At 39.2% G+C, this 21,754-nt stretch overlaps 1 protein-coding gene across 1 annotated transcript in view; it reads right to left on the bottom strand.

The window, feature by feature from the left end:
- The window catches only part of chchd3a (coiled-coil-helix-coiled-coil-helix domain containing 3a), a 127,677-nt gene extending 106,916 nt beyond the window's left edge, over positions 1–20,761 (bottom strand). The window contains exons 1-3 of the mRNA XM_062064902.1: positions 20,517–20,761; positions 12,462–12,608; positions 12,047–12,131 (exon numbers count right to left, since the gene is read on the bottom strand). Coding sequence (XP_061920886.1) covers positions 12,047–12,131; positions 12,462–12,608; positions 20,517–20,597 — 313 coding nt within the window. The 5' untranslated portion in view covers positions 20,598–20,761. The remainder of the gene's footprint in view (positions 1–12,046; positions 12,132–12,461; positions 12,609–20,516) is intronic.
- Positions 20,762–21,754: the final 993 nt, after the last annotated feature.

The following is a 21,754-nucleotide window of genomic DNA, read 5'->3' as shown; positions in this document are numbered from 1 at the left end:
ATGACTATGAGAAACCTTGGAGGGGACCGCATATGTGGGTAACCCCCCCTCTAAGTACAGTCCCTAGTGGATCCACATAACAGTGAGAGTCCAGTCCATAGTGGGGCCAGCAGGAGACCATCCCGAGCGGAGACAGGTCAGTAGCGCAGAGACGTCCCCAACCGATGCAGAGGCAAGCGATCCACCCCGGGTCCCAACTCTGGACAGCCAGCATCTCATCCATGGTCACCGGAACCGGAATAACCCGGCGAGGGGGCAAAGGAGAAAAGAAAACAGCAGATCGACTGGTCTAAAAAAGGGGGGTCTATTTAAAGGCTAGAGTATACAAACGAGTTTTAAGATGGGACTTAAATGCTTCTACTGTGGTAGCATCTCTAACTTTTACCGGGAGGGCATTCCATAGTACTGGAGCCCGAACAGAAAACGCTCTATAGCCCGCAGACTTTTTTGGGGCTCTGGGAATCACTAATAAGCCGGAGTTCTTTGAACGCAGATTTCTTGCCGGGACATATGGTACAATACAGTCAGCAAGATAGGCTGGAGCTAGACTGTGTAGTATTTTATACGTAAGTAGTAAAACCTTAAAGTCACATCTTAAGTGCACAGGAAGCCAGTGCAGGTGAGCCAGTATAGGCGTAATATGATCAAACTTTCAAAATGCATTCTAACTAGTAAATAAATGCGATCAAAAGTCTGCTAACAATGGAGCATGTAATATTTACGCATTTTACACATTTTAAGCATACAGTTAGATTTTTCCTTCATCCTCACCGATTACTAGTCACTGCAGACTTCATGAGACAAAAAACAATAAAACAATTACTGTAGAAAGTTTGCTGTCTCTGGTATGCAGACTATTAAGATGTTGACATATTCCCGTTTAGATGAAGAATGACTTAAAATCCTTGCAAAAAAAAAAAAAAAAGGGGGGTGGAACCAGGCGTCTTTTTGTGTCTTTATCGCCATTTCCGAGTCTAAATTGTATGCCAAAGTTGACCAACTTGTCGGATTATGTCCTCATCCTTCTACTATCAAGGTCCATCCATCCATCTTCTTCTGCTTATGCGAAGTTGGATCACTGGGGCAGCAGCCTAAGCAGAGAAGCCCAGACTTCCCTCTGCCCAGCTACTTCATCCAGCTGTTCCCAGACCAGCTGGGAGACAGTCTCTCCAACACGTCCTGGGTCTTCCCTGTCGCCTCCTACCAGTTGGACGTCCGAGGGGCATTCTGACCAGATGCCCAAACCACCTCATCACACCTACTATCAAGGTGATAGGCGTTATTTATGAACTAAAATAAAAACTTTCACGAGCTCTGAGTCGAGAAATTATCTCACCAGCCAATGACGTCAACATAGCCACATAAACTAGTTAGCACTCTGTGATAGTTTGTCTGCTTTTGCGCATATAATAACAATCACACTAATACTTGATTGATTTTCAAGTCACAAAATGTAAATGGAGTATTGCTGGCGGCTTTTGGATGTATTTTTAGAGGGATTTATGGGCGGAATAGAGGACCTCCCATTGGCTCCATTGTAAGCAGAATTGTATTTACGCTTATTTACAAGTTAGAATGCATAAAAAACCTCTGTCTTCTTGTCTCTAATATTGATTGTGAAAAATAGGCAAAATTCCAAAAAAAAAGTGCAGTTCCTCTTTACCGAAACTCATTCAACCATTTTTTGGGGGGGGTATTTGAGCTCTTTTTCATAGCTGTCCTCCACTAAAATCTAGTGTTATTGTGGGTCTGGCACTGAATTTGCATTGTACTTCATTCATAAGGTGTTTGCATGAGGTGCAATATTGGGACACACATTATTATTTAGATAGACATAACACGAAAAAAAAAAATGAGAAGGTAATTACATTTTACTTTCTTTTTCTGGTAACAGTAATGCATTGTAAATACAACAGCTATAGATTTTCAGCTTTGCCCCCAGAATTTTACCCCAAAAAATAACAGCTGTACTGTTTTTTCATTTACAGTAATTTGGGGTAAAAACTGTGTTTTTACAGTAAAATTCTGGCGACTGAGCTGCCAGCTTTTTACTGTAAATATACTGATTTCTTTTTACAGTGTAGGAGTTTCCAAAATCAGCAAAAAAAAAAATGCTGAATTATATCGGCCCGCATCCAAAACACACGATGTAAGAACTCTGTTCTACTACCACTTGTTCTCCTTCTACATGTCTACATTTGATAGCCTTTAAAAGTCTTAATTTCAAAACTCTATTAAGCTGAACATACAGAAATAAAGTACAGTCAAATCTGTCAATAGCGACATGGGGTAACGGGGAAAAAAGTAAATTCTGATCCCTATTGCAATTTTTATTTATTCTGAACCGAAAACATTTTTTAAAAATATGTTTAGGCGATTCCCTTCCATTCACTGTAGGTCAGCAGTTAGGTATATACAGTATTTACCAACTAATATATTGCGGGAATCAGTTTGAATGAAAAAATTATACTGAATTGAATCGTCACCCCAAGATTAGTCTTCAAATTGAATCATGAATTGTTGTAAGATTCACATCTCTACTGTCTGGTATCTGAAATAAACGATACAGAAATATGTATGTAAACCTGTTGTGAATCCGCATGGCTGCGGCGGTTGTGACTCCAAGATGCAGGAAACAGGAGGTTGACGAGCAGGTAATAGTTTTTATTATACTTAAACAAGGAGGAAGCAGTCGTGCATGTAACGGTTCTCAACATAATCAATTGTCGAGCACTGAGGAACAGGCGAGGCAGGCATAAATAGCCGCCTGATTGGCAACTGCAACCAGGTGTGCCCGGCTGCCAATCAGGGACAGGTGAGGGGAACGAGCGCTCAGGGAGACATGCGGGAAATGCAACAAAAATAAGAGCGCAGACAGGCAATAAACACCAAAGAAGAAAACACAAACTGAAGTGACAGATCGTCACAGTACCAGCTTTATAAAAACAACATTCTGTTAATTTCAGCTTCAACTTAAACGGGAACTGCACTTTTTTTTGGAATTTTGCCTACCGTTCACAATCATTACGAGAGACAAGAACACACGTCTTTTTTTTTTTTAATAGGATTTTTAGGATCATAAAAAAAGCTTTCAAAATGCGGTTAATAAGAGCCACTATTGTAGCCCTTAAGGCTATCTGAAACAATTTCAAAACCCCCCCCATCAAAGTTGTATGTACACACAGCAAGTCTGTATATAATGTAACAGACACATTCATAACAATATGTAATATGTTTAATATCTACCGTACTTTGGTCATTTTAATCAATAGCAGGACTTCCTCCTCTGGCGCATGTATTTCTGTTTCCATAGCAGCGCATATCCGACTTCTGGCATCTACTGTGTGTCTCTACTTCCGCAAACAAACATGTGAGTGTGTTGTAATCATGGCAGACTTGGTAAAAGACAATGAAGACGACTATTTTTTGAGAAATTAGGATTCTAAGCCTTATATTTTGAAAGCTGAATATACGTAAAACGTTGGTGCAAACAGAAGTCCAGAGAGTGAGGTCGGCGCGATTTCGTCACGCTGCAAATCTGTAACTTTTTAGCCAAGCTATGTCGAATTAATGGAGTGCCCAAATCAACTGGAAAAGCCCGCAGCCAGCTTGAACCAACGGACAACTGTCCACGGAGTGAGTCACTATACCATTGTTCATAATACATGCAGCACATCACCGTACACTACAGTACATACACTGTGGAGCTAGCTGTGTATAAAGAAAACATGAAATGTGGGCTAATACTTTACAGATACTGTATAATGATTGTTGATGTTTTTCAATCAGTACAGATGAGGATCTGATCGCATTGTGTTGTGCATTACAAACTAAAACGCGTTTCGTGTTGACATAGAAGCTATCTTACCACTTTCTGTAGTTTGCTTTTACGGCAAATTTTTTTATGATCCTAAAAATCCTATTAAAAAAAAAAAAGACGCGTGTTCTTGTCTCTCGTAATGATTGTGAACTGTAGGCAAAATTCCCAAAAAAAGTGCAGTATGCCGATGTGTTTGTTACTAGGCTAGAAAAGGGGTTCCTCAGTGTTTGCTCTTACAATAAAAATGTTGCTACAGCTTGGTTATTATACAGGTTACGGAACGTAAATTATGTATTGTTGGCGGTTTTTGAATGCAATTTTATTGATTTAGAGGTAGAAATGATTGCTCCCATTAGATAGACAGATAGATAGATAGTACTTTATTGATTCCTTCAGGAGAGTTCCCTCAGGAAAAAATTAGCTCCATTGCTAGCCACCGCGAACGAGACGATGTGTATATCTTAGAAAGCTGAAAAAAAACAGAAAAAAACTTTTGTCTTCTTGTCTCTCATAATGGTTGTGAATGATAGGCAAAATTCCCAGTGCCCTTTTAAGAGTTCACATATGAGCTAGCCCCTAATATTACATACAACATTTCTACACAAATAACAGTAAAGTGTATTATTGGCCTTGACAAAGAAGGTGGAAAACACTAATGCATTAAATAAAGAACTTAAAAGTACAAAGGGTGGCATCCACATAACTCTCTGTCAGACCATTTAGAAAGGATTACTAACAAAATTGAGGTACCACTGCATGTCAAAAAGTTCATTTTTAAATGTTTACATACAGTAAATCACGACAAGACTAAACTATTATTAAAAGCCACTGTTGCGCTGTGAAATAACATTGTCTAACCAACTGCACTCCACATATTTCAAAACAGGCTATTGTTGTATTTATCTTTTAATCTGAAAACCAATTAGTGCAAACAATGGGGGGATCATTTAATTGGATATGAAGACAGTTGCCAGGGGAACAGCAAATGACAAAAAAAGCATGCTTTTGTGCAACATACTGTACTGTACGTGAGTAAATTAGATTGTCTGATCGGGATCATTGTGAGTTTGAATAAAATGTTTGTCTGGTGTCAATGAAGGGCGAATCAAATATGCAACACGTTCTACTTTTTACCACAGCCTGCCTTGGCTTATTGTGCCAAACTGCAGAGGTGTCGTTTTAATCACCGGAATCACTGTGGCATGCCATAAGTTGGCCTTTTTTAATTATCATGCTGATTGAGCACAGCGAAGAAAGATGGGGATGTGTGCCCACGCCCTGGACACCACTCTGTGCCCACTCGGCAGCCCACATGCTTGTTAGGGTGGCATAATAAGCAACATTCAAATGTCCTCTGCCTAATACGTAATTCAGCAGCAGTTGGGAGCGCCCTCCACATAAACTCTGCGGAAAATGAGCGCACAGATTTACTCTAAGAGGGGAAAGTAAAAAAAAAATTTTTTTTTAAAAGGGAAAGTTTCTTTGAAGATGTTGAAAAGGTGAAACAACCGTGTGGAAATTGTTAACATAGTGTTATAATTAGTTATATTCAGTGAAGTTACGCAGGTAAAAAGTGCACAAGCGGCAGTGATAAGGCATTTGGCGAGCTTTTAATTACCGCATCACTTTATTGACATTAATAGGAGAAATAATTAATCATTTCATTAGCAATCAGAGGCTGACAATGAATCAAAAATATGACAACTAATTATGCAGTACAAATATATAAATTATATATATATATATATATATATATATATATATATATATATATATATATATATATAAAAATAAAAGTTAAAGACAAAAAGCTTTAGAGTAAACACCCACACAATAAACATGATTGAAATTCAAAATGTAGCCTCACATAAAATTAATCCCTGGACACCATTCTCGTCTAACCCCTAATTAACTTTGACGAAGCATCACATCCTTATGTAACTCATAATGAAATGAGTCATTACAATGAATAATTGCGCCGTTGTAATAATGATAAACTTTTTGTTTGTTGTAGGAAGAAGAAGACACCAGCTTGTCTGCCCACGTTTAAGGCAAACAAGATGCCAGTCACAATCATGACAATGGTAAATGGAATTGCATTGAAAAAAAGATACATTTTTAATAGGGCTGTCAAACGATTTAAAAAGTTGTAAGTAAATAATTCTTATTAATCACATTTTTCATTTTTAATAAGTGTAGAGGTAGGAATCTTTAGGCACCTTACTTTTATTTTATTTTATTTGGCCTTTATTTAACCAGGTAAAACAAATCCCATTGAGATCAAAGATCTCTTTTCCAAGGGAGACCTGGCCAAGAGGGCAGCAGCAAGGTTACATTAAAAACAGTAAACAACACATAAAACATCAAATTTACAACATTAAAACTTGCTCACATAACACATGTGCATACAGACAAGGTAGACTGCAGTCCTTTCACAGAAGCTTTAAATTAATTTAATGTAACAAGGGTTTGAAGTTGAATATTCGATTGTAGGTTATTCCAAGCCTTCGGTGCAGAAAACCTAAATGCTTTCTTGCCCAGTTCAGTTCTTACTTTGGGGACGATACATTGCAGAACATTCATTGAACGAAGATTGTGACTTCCTTGTTTCTTTGTTAGAAGACAAGATAGATAAGATGGAGTAATACCCAGAATGGTTTTGTAGATGAAAACATACCAATGATTGATGCGTCGAGCACATAAAGATGTCCAGTTAACCATTGAGTATAACGCACAATGGTGAGTAAGGGGAGCACAGTTGGTGATGAATCTCAGTGCACCGTGGTACACACTATCCAGCTTGTGGAGACAACCAGCGGTAGCATTCATGTACAACACATCTCCATAGTCAATAACAGGTAAAAAGGTTGTTTCCACCAATTTCTGTTTCACAGTAAAAGAAAAGCAAGACTTGTTTCTATAATAAAATCCCAGTAAAAGTTTCTGTTTTTTTACAACATACTGAATGTGCTCCTTAAAACTCAAGTGGTCATCAATTAAAAATCCTAAATATTTAAAAGCAGATGCTAACATAATTTGTTTTTACGATTCGATTACAATTACAATTCAGGGGCTACGACTTGATTATAAATGTATTATCTATTCATCTCTCATTATTATACTGTATATTATTATATTATTAATATATTGTATATTATTATATATCGAAATGTATTACATTTATTTATTAATAATATTACTAATATGTCTACAAGACTCCTCCTTTGGCTACTGACTAATACTACTGTATGCAGTATTGCGTCATTTCCGGTTTTTGGATTAGTGTGCACAGCAAATATATTTACATACAGTACAAGCCAAAAGTTTGGACACACCTTCTCCTCATTCAATGCATTCACTATTTTCATGACTATTTACATTGTAGATTGTCACTGAAGGCATCAAAACTATGAATGAACACATGTGGAGTTATGTACTTAACAAAAAAAGGTGAAATAACTGAAAACATGTTTTATATTCTAGTTTATTTAAAATAGCCACCCTTTGCTCTGATTACTGCTGCACACTCTTGGCATTCTCTCGATGAGCTTCAAGCACACCTGTGAAATGAAAACCTTTCTAGGTGACTAACTCTTGAAGCTCATCGAGTGAATGCCAAGAGTGTGCGAAAAGTTTGCATATGACGACGTAGAAGCTTATAGATAGCTAGATAGATAGCTAGCTAGATAGAGAGATAGAAGACTATATGTGCTGCCTGGAAAGTGAACAAATATACACATGTCCCTACTTGGCAAACAGGCATCTTTGATTTATTTTTGGTGCCTTCTAAAACCACAGTGTTCAGACACTTTGGCCCCAGTCACCATAAACTTGCGGCTCAAAGACGTGTTTAGTCTGTCACGTCATCATATTGCCGTACCGTGTGGATATTATGGTCTCTCCTGACTTATTAATTTACTTGCTACTTGCCTCTTCTTAGCTTACTACTCTGCTGTAACGCGGTTCCTATTAGCCTTCTGTTGAAGTGTACAACGCATTTATTATTTTCTTGTTTCACTACTTCACATTTAAGCGAGTTTAGCGCCCGGTTAGCATAGCTTGTCCTGTCCTCCATGTGTGTCCGCTCTAACCCAGCTAACACATAATATTAAATGAATGTTAGCTCATAATTCTCTCTCGGTTAGCTAAAACCAAATATAAAACTAACATATAGAGAACATAAGCATTAATGTGGCATTTTAGAACAGTCTGTATTACTTAATTTTATATTTGTACATAATCAATGTTTAGACATGTGTCCATTGATTCATGAATCGCCCTTGTTCTAATCGCAATGCATTGGAGAAATAATCATTTTTCGCACTAAATAAGTGTACCTTAGACAGATCATTATCAAAATGGGACTGGACAATTTGTTTACTTATGCAAATGTTTATTAAAAATCATGCTTTTTTAAAAAAAAAAAAAGCTCAAAACAAAAATGGACAAACACTCTTTTACAAACATATTTTTTCACACATGCTTACCAATTCTGACACAGGCTCACTTTAAAACAAACCTAACGTAATTTCCGGTCTGTAAGTCACTACTTTTTTCCCTCACACTTTGAACCCTGCGCTTTATAAAATGCTGATAAGTTATGCATTTTTTACGAGTTCACAATGCTGCCAATAAATGTAACCTTTTCACATCAGACCAATGAAATTGCCAAGTGGGCCAAAGTGGACCAATTAAATTATTCAGATTAAATCAAACGCACTCACATAATAATCCAGTCAGCCATTAGCTTGTTATACTCACTTCATCATGGAAAAGACACTAACAAATGCCATAAATTATGTACCCGGCCATCGAAACAAAGAAAAGGTACAGCACAAAACTGAAATCCACGTCACCAACGGGCCCTAAAGGCCCGACTTCCGCGTGCCAAAAAAGAAAGCACCAGCCCAAAGGAGACAAGCCTCGAGATGGAAGTGAAAGCGAAAACGAGGCCGATGAAAAGCCAGATGAAGCAACCTCGAGTCCCCTCCACTCCGACACCAAAGACGACGATCCAGGGGCCCCAGCGTGCAGGAGGACAACAACCAAGAAGACAGTCTGTATGCTTGTCAAGGCACAATGTGTGAATGAACACTAGCGTCTGTGTAAATATTTCATGTTTTAATGTAAACACTTGCAGCTTATAGACTTGTGCAGCCAATTTATGTACAAAATAAAACCCGTCCAAATATTAAATGGATGTTGCTTATAATTAGGTGCACTCTATTGCCCGGAAATTACGGTACTATAAATGACAATTTTTTAAAAATTGTCTGGGTGTGTGTGTCGCGCCTCTCACTCAACAATATTGATTAGTCATTCAATTAGGAGTGCTGACACACATTTAGCCATTACTGTGTAGAGTTAGCTGGTTGTAGTTGTTCAATGTTGGCTTTCCAGTGGGATCTGCCTCTATCGGGAGAGGACCATACAGTCGGTGGGCAGCTAACTGCTAGCATTTGAGACACGACTTGCTCCGTTGATGACTCAGCTCACGTTGACAGCAAATGCGTGAATTGCGTATGGCTTTGGTCTTGTCGGGAGAACCACCTGAGAGGCTTTAGGGCTAACCTTGTCGATCAGTGAGCACATTTCTGCTCCGTACTTGTGGCTGCATCGTCTATGCGTTTTTCCGCACACATTATTCTCACGTCAAAAAAAAATTGTGCGATTAAAGGAAATTAGCGTTAATTCATTATTATGACGTTACCTTTGACAGCGGTAGTTTTTAACAACACCTGAGTTTGTGCGAACATTTAATCTGTATTGACCGATTTCACCAGATATGAGCAGGGATGTGAGTAACCTTTTACAAAAAAGAGAAAAATTAAGGGAAAAAAAGAGGAACATTTCTATCATTTCTACCTAAACCCAGAAAGAAAATAGTGAAAATCCAGTCTACATTTCCTGCTCTTGGGTGCATTTTACACTATATTTTACCTCATCCAACAACCTCATGTAAGTGTATTTTCGACACTTACATGTCTTATGTAATGTACCACATATTTTTTTGTTTTTTACAAGATATTTTCCTAAAATTATTATCATTGAAAATGTAATGTAAAATTCTAAAATGTTATGACATGCATGCAAAAGACTCAGAAAACATTTCCCATTTGACAACTCTATCTCTATCTGGTAGCCATGCCCCCTTGGGTAATATACCTCTGGTGTTGTGACCTCTGTTTACGTCGGTCACGTCAAAAATATATATTCTCACTGGCTACTAATAAATACTCTAGAGCAGGGGTCCCCAAAATTTTTGACACGGGGGCCGCTTTGGGTTAAAAAAATTTGGCGCGCTCGCGCCGCAGTGTCAGGCGAGCATGCCAAATATGTCACGTTATCGATGGAAAAATGCATTTTTAGACAATATGATTTGCCTGAGTGACTAGGAGACCCCGAGAGTAACAAGCGGTAGAAAATAGATTAGAAAGGACACTTTTTTTTTTTTTTCAATTGAGACTTCCCGTGGGCCGGATTTTGGACGCTGGCGGGCGGAATTTAGCCCGCGGGCCGTAGTTCGGGGACCACTGCTCTAGAGTAACAACTGGTTTGGAACTAACAGTGTTCGGGTTGCAATTATCCAAATATGATTAGCAGCAAAGTACATAGCTGTCAACGTTGTGGCTCGGAAAGCGAGAGGAGGCAACAACAAGTAAGCTAGCTAGATCATGCTAATTATGCTAACTAGCGAGCTTGTTTCGGTGTCTCTGATAGTCTCCCTGTCCTGTAATTCATTGAGGTGTTAAAAGGGTACTACACTTTTTTGGGGAATTTTGCCTATCATTCACAATCACAATGAAAGACATGCCGACAGATGGATTCTTTTTTAATGCATTCTAAATATCAAATAAAAGTAAATAAAAGTCCACTTACAGCGGAGCCAATGGGAGGTCCTCTATTCTGCCCATAAAATCCAATAAATAATCGTTCAAAAAGCGCCAACAATACTCCATTTACATTTCGTGACTTGAATATTGACCAAGTATTAGTGATATTGTTATTATAAGCGCTAATGCAGATGAACTATTTATAGCGGCAACGTAATCACTACCGTGTGACCCTATGCTTACGTCATCGAGTGGTCTGCTGTTTTCTCACTTCCCTGCTCCCTGTAAGTTTATTCTAGATCATAAATCATGCCTCTCACCTGGAAAGTAGATGGCTGAGGATGAAGTTGGTACACTTTGACAGTCATTTAAAACCTGATGAGAACACAAAGAGAGGCTTGGTCGCCCCCCCCCCATTTGTTTGTGAGGATTATGAGTCATTTTTCATCCAAACGGGAATATATGAACATCCTAGTAGTCAGCATCCTAATAACAGCAGACCTTATACAGTAAAAGATGTTTTACTATTTAGTTTTACATTAATTTGTTGGCTCTCAAGTCTGCAGTGAGAAGAAACCAGTGATGAACAAAAAAAAAAGCAAACGTTGTGATGCGTTTTCTGAAATGATCAAAATATGTAAATATTAAATATTATAAATGTGCCCGTTACTACATTACATATACACTTGCATATTGTATACCTTATTGGAGGTGTTTGGATGTTTTTTTAAGAGTTTTACAGGCAGAATTCAGCGGGTCCTGTAGGCTCCATTGTAAGCGGACTTTTGATGGCATTTATTTATTATTTAGAATGAGTTCGAAAATAACATCCATAGTCATGTCGTTCATAATGATTGAGAACGATAGGCAAAATAAAAATAAAAAATTCAGTTCCCCTTTAAGGAACAGAGAGTACCTGCGGCTGTTATCGTATTTTTTTGACATTTAATTTCAAAAACCTAGAAGTGATATTTTGACGCGTAAATTAATGTTTAAAAATGCGGATTTCCGCATTGTTGTGGACATTTCACATGCCTGAAAGTGGACAGCCGTCATTGTTGTATCTCGAAGAGCGAACGGAGGAGACAACAAGTAAGTTAGCTAGATGGTTAGCTAACTAGCGAGATTGATTCGGTTCTCCTGATCATCTCCCCTTTCTGCAACTCACTGCGACGTGTAGGCAAGAGGAACAGCGAGTACCTGCAGCTGAGGTGAGTGTTCAACAAATTTTGTTTAGCTCGTGTTTTTATTAATATTTCTTTATAAAAACGCCAAAGTCATATTTTGACACGATAATGAATGTTTAAAAATGCCAATTTCTGCATTTTCGTGGAAATTTCACATGTCTGTATGAGGAAAATGTGTTTGGGATGAAAACTGGATGGAAACTCACTGGCTGGCGGAGCAGGAGGTGGTGGTGGTGGTGGTGCTGGACTGGATTCTGGCAAGGGAGCAGAAGATCCCACCGGAGTCTGAGCCTGCGGAGGTGTCGGCAGGATGGTGACAGGCCCAGAAAGAGGGAGGGAGGAAAGGAGCTGTGAATCAGGATGCAGGAGAGCAGGGGGGGATGCAACAAGTGTAGGAGCAGGGTGCTCGGTTAGTGGAGGAGCAAGCAAAGTTATTGCCTCCACCACAGCAGGAATGGCGGCATCAGCGGGTGGAGACAGTGAAGAAAAGCATGTAGTTACAGGCTCAACAGCAGCAGGAGGAGGAGGAGGAGGAGGGGGGGTCGCTAGTGATGGAGCAGGTTCAAAAGCTGCAGGTGACGAGGAGGGGAACACCATGTCAATGATGGTGGGTGCTTCTACCTGCTTGGGTTGAGGAGGAGGAGAAGGTTCTGGTACGGTCTCTGGGGGAACTGGTGGAGGAATCAAAGGGGGAGGAGGTGCAGGACTTGGGACGAAGGGGGTTGCCTTGGAAGGTTCTCTCATTCGGTTGATGACGCCCTCAGATAGCTGGAAATCAACATTTAATGGTTTAAGTTAGGATTTATGCACGCAACAGTACATCATTAGCATAAATGGGATTACGTCTTTATGGTAAAGTGACTCCTGCCAACTCAAGTCTTATCTGATTGACTAAAGCCTCTCTTTTCTAAATTTAACCACACTCACTTTTAAAGCCTTCCTTATGAACGACATTGCAGCTCACGCTAAATTACAAGTCGTGTTTGCAATATTGTTGCAACAATAGGTGCAGTCATGACCTCATAATTAAAGGGGAACATATCAATATATTGAAATACTTTTCTGAACAATATAATATAGAATTTTTTAGGTCATTTTTGTCTGATTGCACCTCCACTACACAAAGTGTGGCTGTACTGATATCTCCCTGTGCAGAGTATTGGTGAGATAGGCAGCACAGGAAGTGGACATTTAAGAAGTAGAAAACATTATTTTACATTTAAATGTCAAGAAACATGATTTATTTTCTGTAAAACTGCAATTCATGGAATTGCATCATATAAGTTGCATTGTTTTACAAGGTTTAAGTTAGCTTACAATTCACCAGCCTCCGATACGAATGGTGGACGATACTGATGGTCGATACCAGACTATAGGTTTTACCTGAAATGTTATAATCATTGAATAATTTTGTCACGAGTTCAAAACTTGGAGGGGACTTTGACATTTTTGCATCAAATCAAATATAATGAAAACACTAGAGCGCTCCTGTTGTATCTAGAAACGTGGACCACTGTAAACAAAATAGCAGACCCTTGCATTGGCATTTTAACTTCTTAAAGGCCAACGTACATTGCAGTGGACACTTGTATTTTGCATTAGACAGCTGTTTTCTTCTAAAATGTGTAACTCTGACAAAAGAAATAGACCAAAAACAAATATCAGTTTGGTATCAAACAACATTTTATAATCAGAGACTTGCGAATAAGGAAGCTGACTTCTAGATTGTTTTTAAAATCTGCTTGTCCAATAAATTATTGTTGACATCTGATTGTCATATAATTTAAATTTTTACTGGCGTATTTTAGGCTGTAGTTTTGAACTATTTATTATTTTATTGTGACTCAAATATTGAGATATTATCATGAGGTTCTTGCCAATACCCAGTCCTACTCATACTGTACACCCATTTCAAAGCAATCATTGTTTAATGTAATTAAAAGGCGGAAAAACATGTAAGCGAGTGAAATATTCATTCTGGAAGATTTTCCTTCCGATCCGATACAGAGTAAAATTCAGGCTGGTAATGGCGATACCAATTCGATACAGACACTTTGAGCAAATATACTTAATGTGCCTAATGAAATAAATTGATAAAGTAATAATTTATTTATATAAAATCCCAGGGCAGAACAAATGATGGCGTTATTCTGCTCTGAATTTTGTAATGTCTCCAAATAGCCTACAATAAAAGGATATACACACTTTATGTTTTCTATTACGAAGTGACTTGTTTTATTTGCTCGTAATTTTTATTAAACAAAGAAATGACAGACTGAATGACTGAGCACAGCACAGTGTTCCGCTGCGCTTGTGCATCACATACTTACCTAGGCGGAAGAAAAAGTAGTTCCCACCAACAAGTTGTCATTTAGACAATATCTCAATGGTTTAGTTACTTTATTTACACTGTTCCTGTTAATGACATACATTATCTCACATAACTAAAGTATCAAAAGTATCAACTTTTTGATTTGTGAATCGATAGAGCATCTGGTATCGGCAGTATCATTATTTCAGAATGGATAATTGACTATTTCAATTATATAAATTAGACAAAAAAAATCTAAATATTTTATATTTTTTCCTCAGAATTTTCAACTAACTTGAAGTGTTTTGTCAAGAGTATTATTTGGGATATGTACATTTTCATAATGTGCTTGTTCTATTTTGGGCCAAAGTAAAACAAAGAAAACAATCTGAAGATGTTGTAGTTGTATTTTTAAGTTATTATGCCATGGTTCTACTCTTCCGGCCCACGTGGGAATAGACTTTCCTCCATGCGACCCCTGAGCTACAATGAGTTTGACACCCCTGCTTTAGATGATCAGACATATACTAAACTGATGGTCTATGATCAAATGTGAATAATTATTTCCTATTCTATAGGATGTGGGCGGGGCATTGTGCCAAACTTTGATCTGATGGTTCCCCACAAAACACAAGATTTTAATACCTCGGCTCCAAAAGTTCAGATTTTGATCATAATTGGTACAAATTATGATGATAATGATGACACCCTGAAGTGCTGGATTGGTCAGTAATCATTTGAACCTATTCATAGTGGGCGAAGCCTGGCAGTGAAAACTACTCCTCGCCATCTTTAATTAAACTGTAATTGCGCCACTTTAGATCACTGCTCCTCAACTATTTTCTGTTACGTCCCCCGTAGAAAGAAGAAAACATTTTGCGTTCCCTCCCACCGCCATTATAAAAATAGTATAATTTGTTTATATAACTATTATAAGTACACCAGTGCTTAATATTGTATCTTTTTAACTTACAACAAAAAGTAACTTTATTACATCGTTTTTTTAGACTGTAACAGAAAAGATTTAAAATGCACCAATTTGCCTTAAATTTAAAAAAAAAATTATTTAAACCGTAAACATTTTTTGACCATTTGATACTGAAAAATTTAATAAATATAATACATAGTACTTCATTCTTATTGATCAGCAACATTAACTCAGGGGCACCCATCCATTTTCCATCCATTTTCTACCGCTTGTCCCTTTCGGGGTTGCGAGGGGTGCTGGAGCCTATCTCAGCTGCATTCGGGCGGAAGGCGGGGTACACCCTGGACAAGTCGCCACCTCATCACAGGGCCAACAAAAATAGACAGACAACATTTACACGCACGTTCACACACTAGGGACCATTTAGTGTTGCCAATCAACCTATCCCCAGGTGCATGTTTTTGGAGCAGGAGCACAATAAACAAAAACAACTTCAACCTTCCATCCATCCATTTTCTACCGCTTATTCCCTTTGGGGTCGCGGGGGGCGCTGGAGCCTATCTCAGCTACAATCGGGCGGAAGGCGGGGTACACCCTGGACAAGTCGCCACCTCATCGCAGGGCCAACACAGATAGACAGACAACATTCACACCCAACCTACAAAACAAAAATTAATAAAACAATTTGTTCTAATTTTTTTTTCGACACAAAATGAAGTCAGAATTAATGGCTACCATGAGCACGTATCGGCAGTATCAATAGTTCAGTATGGATAATTGACTATTTCAATTATATATATTAGAAAAAAAAAAAATCTAAATATTTTATATTGTTTTCCTGGAATCCTAACATAATAAATGCCACAATATCAGACACCACTGCACAAATAAAGTATATATTAATATACTTCAGTCTTCTTACTTCTTGAAGATCTTGCATTAAGTAATTTTACAGTGTCGGTATACCGCATATAGTGTTTGATTAGAGTATTTCAACATTATGCTGCGATATTAATTAGACATACAAATAAATAAATCAACTATCGGTGTTGGCCCTGTAATGAGATGGCGACTTGTCCAGGGTGTACCCCGCCTTCCGCCCGAATGAGAAGCTGAGATAGGCTTCAGCACCCCCCGCGTCCCCGAAAGGGACAAGCGGTAGAAAATGGATGGATCACTACTGTAAGCTTCATTCATGGGTATGAACAGATTGTGAGTGACGTCACATCATCATTCCCATGACATGTCAACACTTAGATTAGATTAGATTCAAATATATTGTCATTGCACAGCACAAGTACAGCACAGCGAAAATAAGTTTGGCATCCAACCACAGTGCAAATAAACAGTAAAGTGTTGCAGTGACTATACATTGTACAGGTGATTAAATAGGGCAGTGTTTTTCAACCACTGTGCCGCGGCACACTAGTGTGCCGTGAGATACAGTCTGGTGTGCCGTGGGAGATTATGTAATTTCACCTAATTGGGTTATAACAATTTTTTACAAACCACTAATTATATTCCGCAAATAATGTGCCGTTGTTGAGTGTCTGTACTGTCTATAGGTCGGCAGAGTAACCATGTAATAATCCTCCATATCCGTAGGTGGCAGCAGGTAGCTAATTGCCTGTCGGGAACACTTGTGTGAGACGACGATGGTTTGTCGTGATCCCAATATGCAGACGACAGCGGGAGGCAGCGTGCAGGTAAAAAGGTATCTAATGCTTGAACCAAAAATAAACAAAAGGTGAGTGCCCCTAAGAAAAGGCATTGAAGCTTAGGGACGGCTACGCAGAACGGAAATAAAACTGAACTGGCTACAAAGTAAACAAAAACAGAATGCTGGACGACTGCAAAGACTTACAGCGTGTGGAGTAGAGACAACGTTCACAAAGTACATCCGAACATGACGTGACAATCAACAATGTCCCCACAAAGAAGGATAGTGTCCGCACAACTTAAATAGTCTTGATTGCTAAAACAAAGCAGGTGCGGGGAATAACGCTCATAGAAAGACACAAAACTGCTACAGGAAAACACCAACAAAACAGGAAAAGCCACCAAAATAAGAGCACAAGACAGGAACTAAAACACTACACAGTGGAAAACACCAAAAAACTCCAAATAAGTCATGGGATGATGTGACAGGTCGTGAAAGTACACCTACTTTGAGACAAGAGCTAAAGTGATGCATGGTCTGTTATGGTTTAAAGGCCTACTGAAATGAAATTCCATCCATCCATTTTCTACCGCTTATTCCCTTCGGGGTCGCGGGGGCGCTGGAGCCTATCTCAGCTACAATCGGGCGGAAGGCGGGGTACACCCTGGACAAGTCGCCACCTCATCGCAGGGCCAACACAGATAGACAGACAACCATTCAAACTCACATTCACACACTAAAATTGTTTTATTTAAACGGGGATAGCAGATCCATTCTATGTGTCATACTTGATCATTTCACGATATTGCCATATTTTTGCTGAAAGGATTTAGTAGAGAACAACGACGATAAAGATCGCAACTTTTGGTATCTAATAAAAAAAAGCCTTGCCCACCAGCAGCGAGAGAGATACGGACCGAGAAAGCGACGATTACCCCATTTATTTGAGCGAGGATGAAAGATTCGTGGATGAGGACCGTTAGAGTGAAGGACTAGATGCAGTGCAAGACATATCTTTTTTCGCTCTGACCGTAACTTAAGTACAAGCTGGCTCATTGGATTCCACACTCTCTCCTTTTTCTATTGTGGATCACGGATTTGTATTTTAAACCACCTCGGATACTATATCCTCTTGAAAATGAGAGTCGAGAACGCGAAATGGACATTCACAGTGACTTTTATCTCCACGACAATACATCGACGAAACACTTTAGCTACGGAGCTAACGTGATAGCATCGTGCTTAACTGCATATAGAAACAAAATAAATAAATCCCTGACTGGAAGGATAGACAGAATAATAATAAATAAATGATAAATGGGTTATACTTGTATAGTGCTTTTCTACCTTCAAGGTACTCAAAGCGCTTTGACAGTATTTCCACATTCACTCATTCACACACACATTCACACACTGATGGCGGAAGCTGCCATGCAAGGCGCTAACTAGCAGCCATCAGGAGCAAGAGTGAAGTGTCTTGCCCAAGGACACAACGGACGTGACTAGGATGGTAGAAGGTGGAGATTGAACCCCAGTAACCAGCAACCCTCAGATTGCTGGCACGGCCACTCTACCAACTTCGCCAAGCCGTCCAGATCAACAATATCAGAAGATCAGCAATACTATTAAACCAGGGACATGTAAATACACAGTTAATGCTTTCCAGCCTGGCGAAGGTTAACAATGCTGTTGCTAACGACGCCATTGAAGCTAACTTAGCAACCGGACCTCACAGAGCTATGCTAAAAACATTAGCTATCCACTTACGCCAGCCAGCCCTCATCTGCTCATCAACACCCGTGCTTACCTGCGTTCCAGCGATCGACGGTGCGATGAAGGACTTCACCCGATCACAGATGCGGTTGGCGAGACGGAGGAAGTTAAGGTGAGTTCGGCGGCTAACGCGTCTGCTATCCATCTCTGTCTTCCTGGCTAATACATCGATCCCACCTACAACATTCTTCTTTGCAGTCTCCATTGTTCATTAAACAAATTGCAAAAGATTCACCAACACAGATGTCCAGAATACTGTGGAATTTTGAAATGAAAACAGAGCTTTTTTGTATTGTATTCAATGGGGTACCAATACTTCCGTATCAACTGATTCCGTCACGCGCATACGTCATCATATCTAGACGTTTTCAACCGGAGGTGTGGCGGGAAATTTAAAATTGCAATTTATAAGTTAACCCGGCCGTATTGGCATTCACAGTGACTTTTATCTCCACGATTGCAATGTTAAGATTTCATCATTGATATATAAACTATCAGACTGCGTGGTCGGTAGTAGTGGGTTTCAGTAGGCCTTTAAAGTCATATCCAACAATTGCAAGAATTACTTTTTATTGTGAATATCGGCTGCTGAGTTTGTATTTTAATTAGGGATGTCCAATAATATCGGACTGCTGATATTATCGGCCGATAAATGCTTTAAAATGTAATATCGGAAATTATCGGTATCAAAATTATCGGTATCGGTTTCAAAAAGTAAAATGTATGACTTTTTAAAACGCCGCTGTGTACACGGACGTAGGAAGAAGTACAGAGCGCCAATAAACCTCAAAAGGCACTGCCTTTGCGTGCCGGCCCAGTCACATAATATCTAGGGCTTTTCACACACACAAGTGAATGCAATTCATACTTGGTCAACAGCCATACAGGTCACACTGAGGGCGACCGTATAAACAACTTTAACACGGTTACAAATATGCGCCACACTGTGAACCCACACCAAACAAGAATGACAAACACATTTCGGGACAACATCCGCACCGTAACACAACATAAACACCACAGAACAAATACCCAGAACCCCTTGCAGCACTAACTCTTCCGGGACGCTACAATATACACCCCTGCTATCCCCTACTCCAACCTCAACCCCGCCCACCTCAACCTACTCATGCTCTCTCAGGGAGAGCATGTCCCAAATTCCAAGCTGCTGTTTTGAGGCATGTTAAAAAAAATAATGCACTTTGTGACTTCAATAATAAATATGGCAGTGCCATGTTGGCATTTTTTTCCATAACTTGTGTTGATTTATTTTGGAAAACCTTGTTACATTGTTTAATGCATCCAGCGGGGCATCACAACACAATTAGGCATAATAATGTGTTAATTCCACGACTGTATAAATCGGTATCGGTTAATATTGGAATCGGTAATTAAGAGTAGGACAATATCGGGATATCGGCAAAAAGGCCATTATCGGACATCTCTAATTTTAATGTATTCTGCCGGTGGTGTGCCTCAGCATTTTTTCAATGAAAAAAAGGTTGAAAAACACTGAAATAATGTCTACATAAATTGGAGTGAACTGAGTGGTATGCTAAAGAAAACTTAACCAGCTATAATTAGTGAGAATAGTAAGAATATGTATAGATATAGTATTTATTACATACAGGTAAGCAGGTATGCTCAGACGGATGTGGTATAGTATAAGTATATATACTCTAGATCAGAGTATATGCAGCAATATGTACATGCTATCCGGCGATAGGGTTACGTGCAAATAAATTACTTTCACATACGTAAGTTAAAAAAATAAAACGTTTGTCAAATACTTCAGACTATAACTACTTCACACACCTGAATCTATTTTGAGAAGGAATATAAAAAAATATTTGAGAATAGACAACTATTCGAAATGAAAACGACTGTTCTAGCAGCACACTAACAGAAATGAAGCATGTTTGCATGAAAAACGCGAACAGAAACAACTTAATTGACAGTTACTGCATGTTGCACTTTTTGCACGCAAGTGTGCAGTCAACTCACCCGAATGCCCTTCACCACAGTTACATTCTCGTTGTCGTCTGACTCGTACGACACACGGCGGGTACTGTTACTGGCTCCCATTGTCAGACCGAAGGCCCCAAATGAATCAACTATCTACATGAATTACGGAACACAAACATCCGCAATAGTTTTCGGATAGTTTGTAAGCGTTTAGAGTTGTCACAGGCCTGATCACTGCTTTTCCGGTTTGGTAGGATGACGTCTCTAAGAACCCGCACGTGATTGGACAGTAGGTGTATCGCAATCTAATATCAACGATTTCTATTGGTCGGCTTTTCATCAGTGTCCGGAAGTCTTAAAGAGCTAGGGTCGCAACATATTCTTTCCTCCCATTCATTTTGTAAGCAATTAATAAGAGCACTTTACAAAAGTCATGCACATTACAATAAATGTCACATATTAACCCAGATATAACACACAATGTAATCAGCATGCGACTGTGAATTGTTCTTGTTTGCAGATGACTCGGCCCTGCTGGTATCCGACAAGGACAAGTCACAAGTGGAAAAAATCGTCAGTGCTGAACTCTGTAGAATTTTCACCTGGCTCGCTGACAATAAACTAATCATACACTTAGGTAAAACGGAATCCATCCTATTTGGGTCCCAAATCAACCTTAAGAAAGTCAGTGACTTCACTATAAAAGTGGGTGACATTGTTATCACCAGGAAAGGTGAGGTCACCTACCTATAGGTTCCATTCTAGAGACTAATCTTTCCTGTGATAAAATGGCAACCAAGGTAATCAAAAAGGTCAACCAACAAACGAGATTTCTCTACAGAATCTCCTCTCTGGTCAACAAAAGCACCATGAAGATTCTAGCGGGAACTCTCATTCAACCCTTTTTCGATTACTCATACGCACCTCCTGGTACCCTAGCACCTCCAAAACCCTCGAATCTAGACTCCAAACATCCCAGAACAAGCTAGTCAGGTTACTTCTAGACCTCCACCCCAGATCACACCTCACTCCAACCCACTTCTCCAAAGTGGGCTGGCTCAGGGTGGAGGACAGAGTAAAACAACTTGCACTGAGCCTAGTCTATAAAATCCGCTACACCTCCCTGATACCGAAGTACATGTCAAACTACTTCCATAACGTAAATAACCACAACACCAGGGAGAGCTCCACTAACCACGTTAAACCCAGATTCCGATCTAACAAAGGTCTTAACTCATTCTCCTTCTATGCCACATCAATGTGGAATGCACTCCCAG

Source organism: Entelurus aequoreus, linkage group LG12, assembly GCF_033978785.1.
Source record: "Entelurus aequoreus isolate RoL-2023_Sb linkage group LG12, RoL_Eaeq_v1.1, whole genome shotgun sequence".
Classification (NCBI taxonomy): domain Eukaryota; kingdom Metazoa; phylum Chordata; class Actinopteri; order Syngnathiformes; family Syngnathidae; genus Entelurus; species Entelurus aequoreus.
Note: the sequence above shows the minus strand (reverse complement) of the source record. Positions and strands in the feature narration are given on the sequence as shown.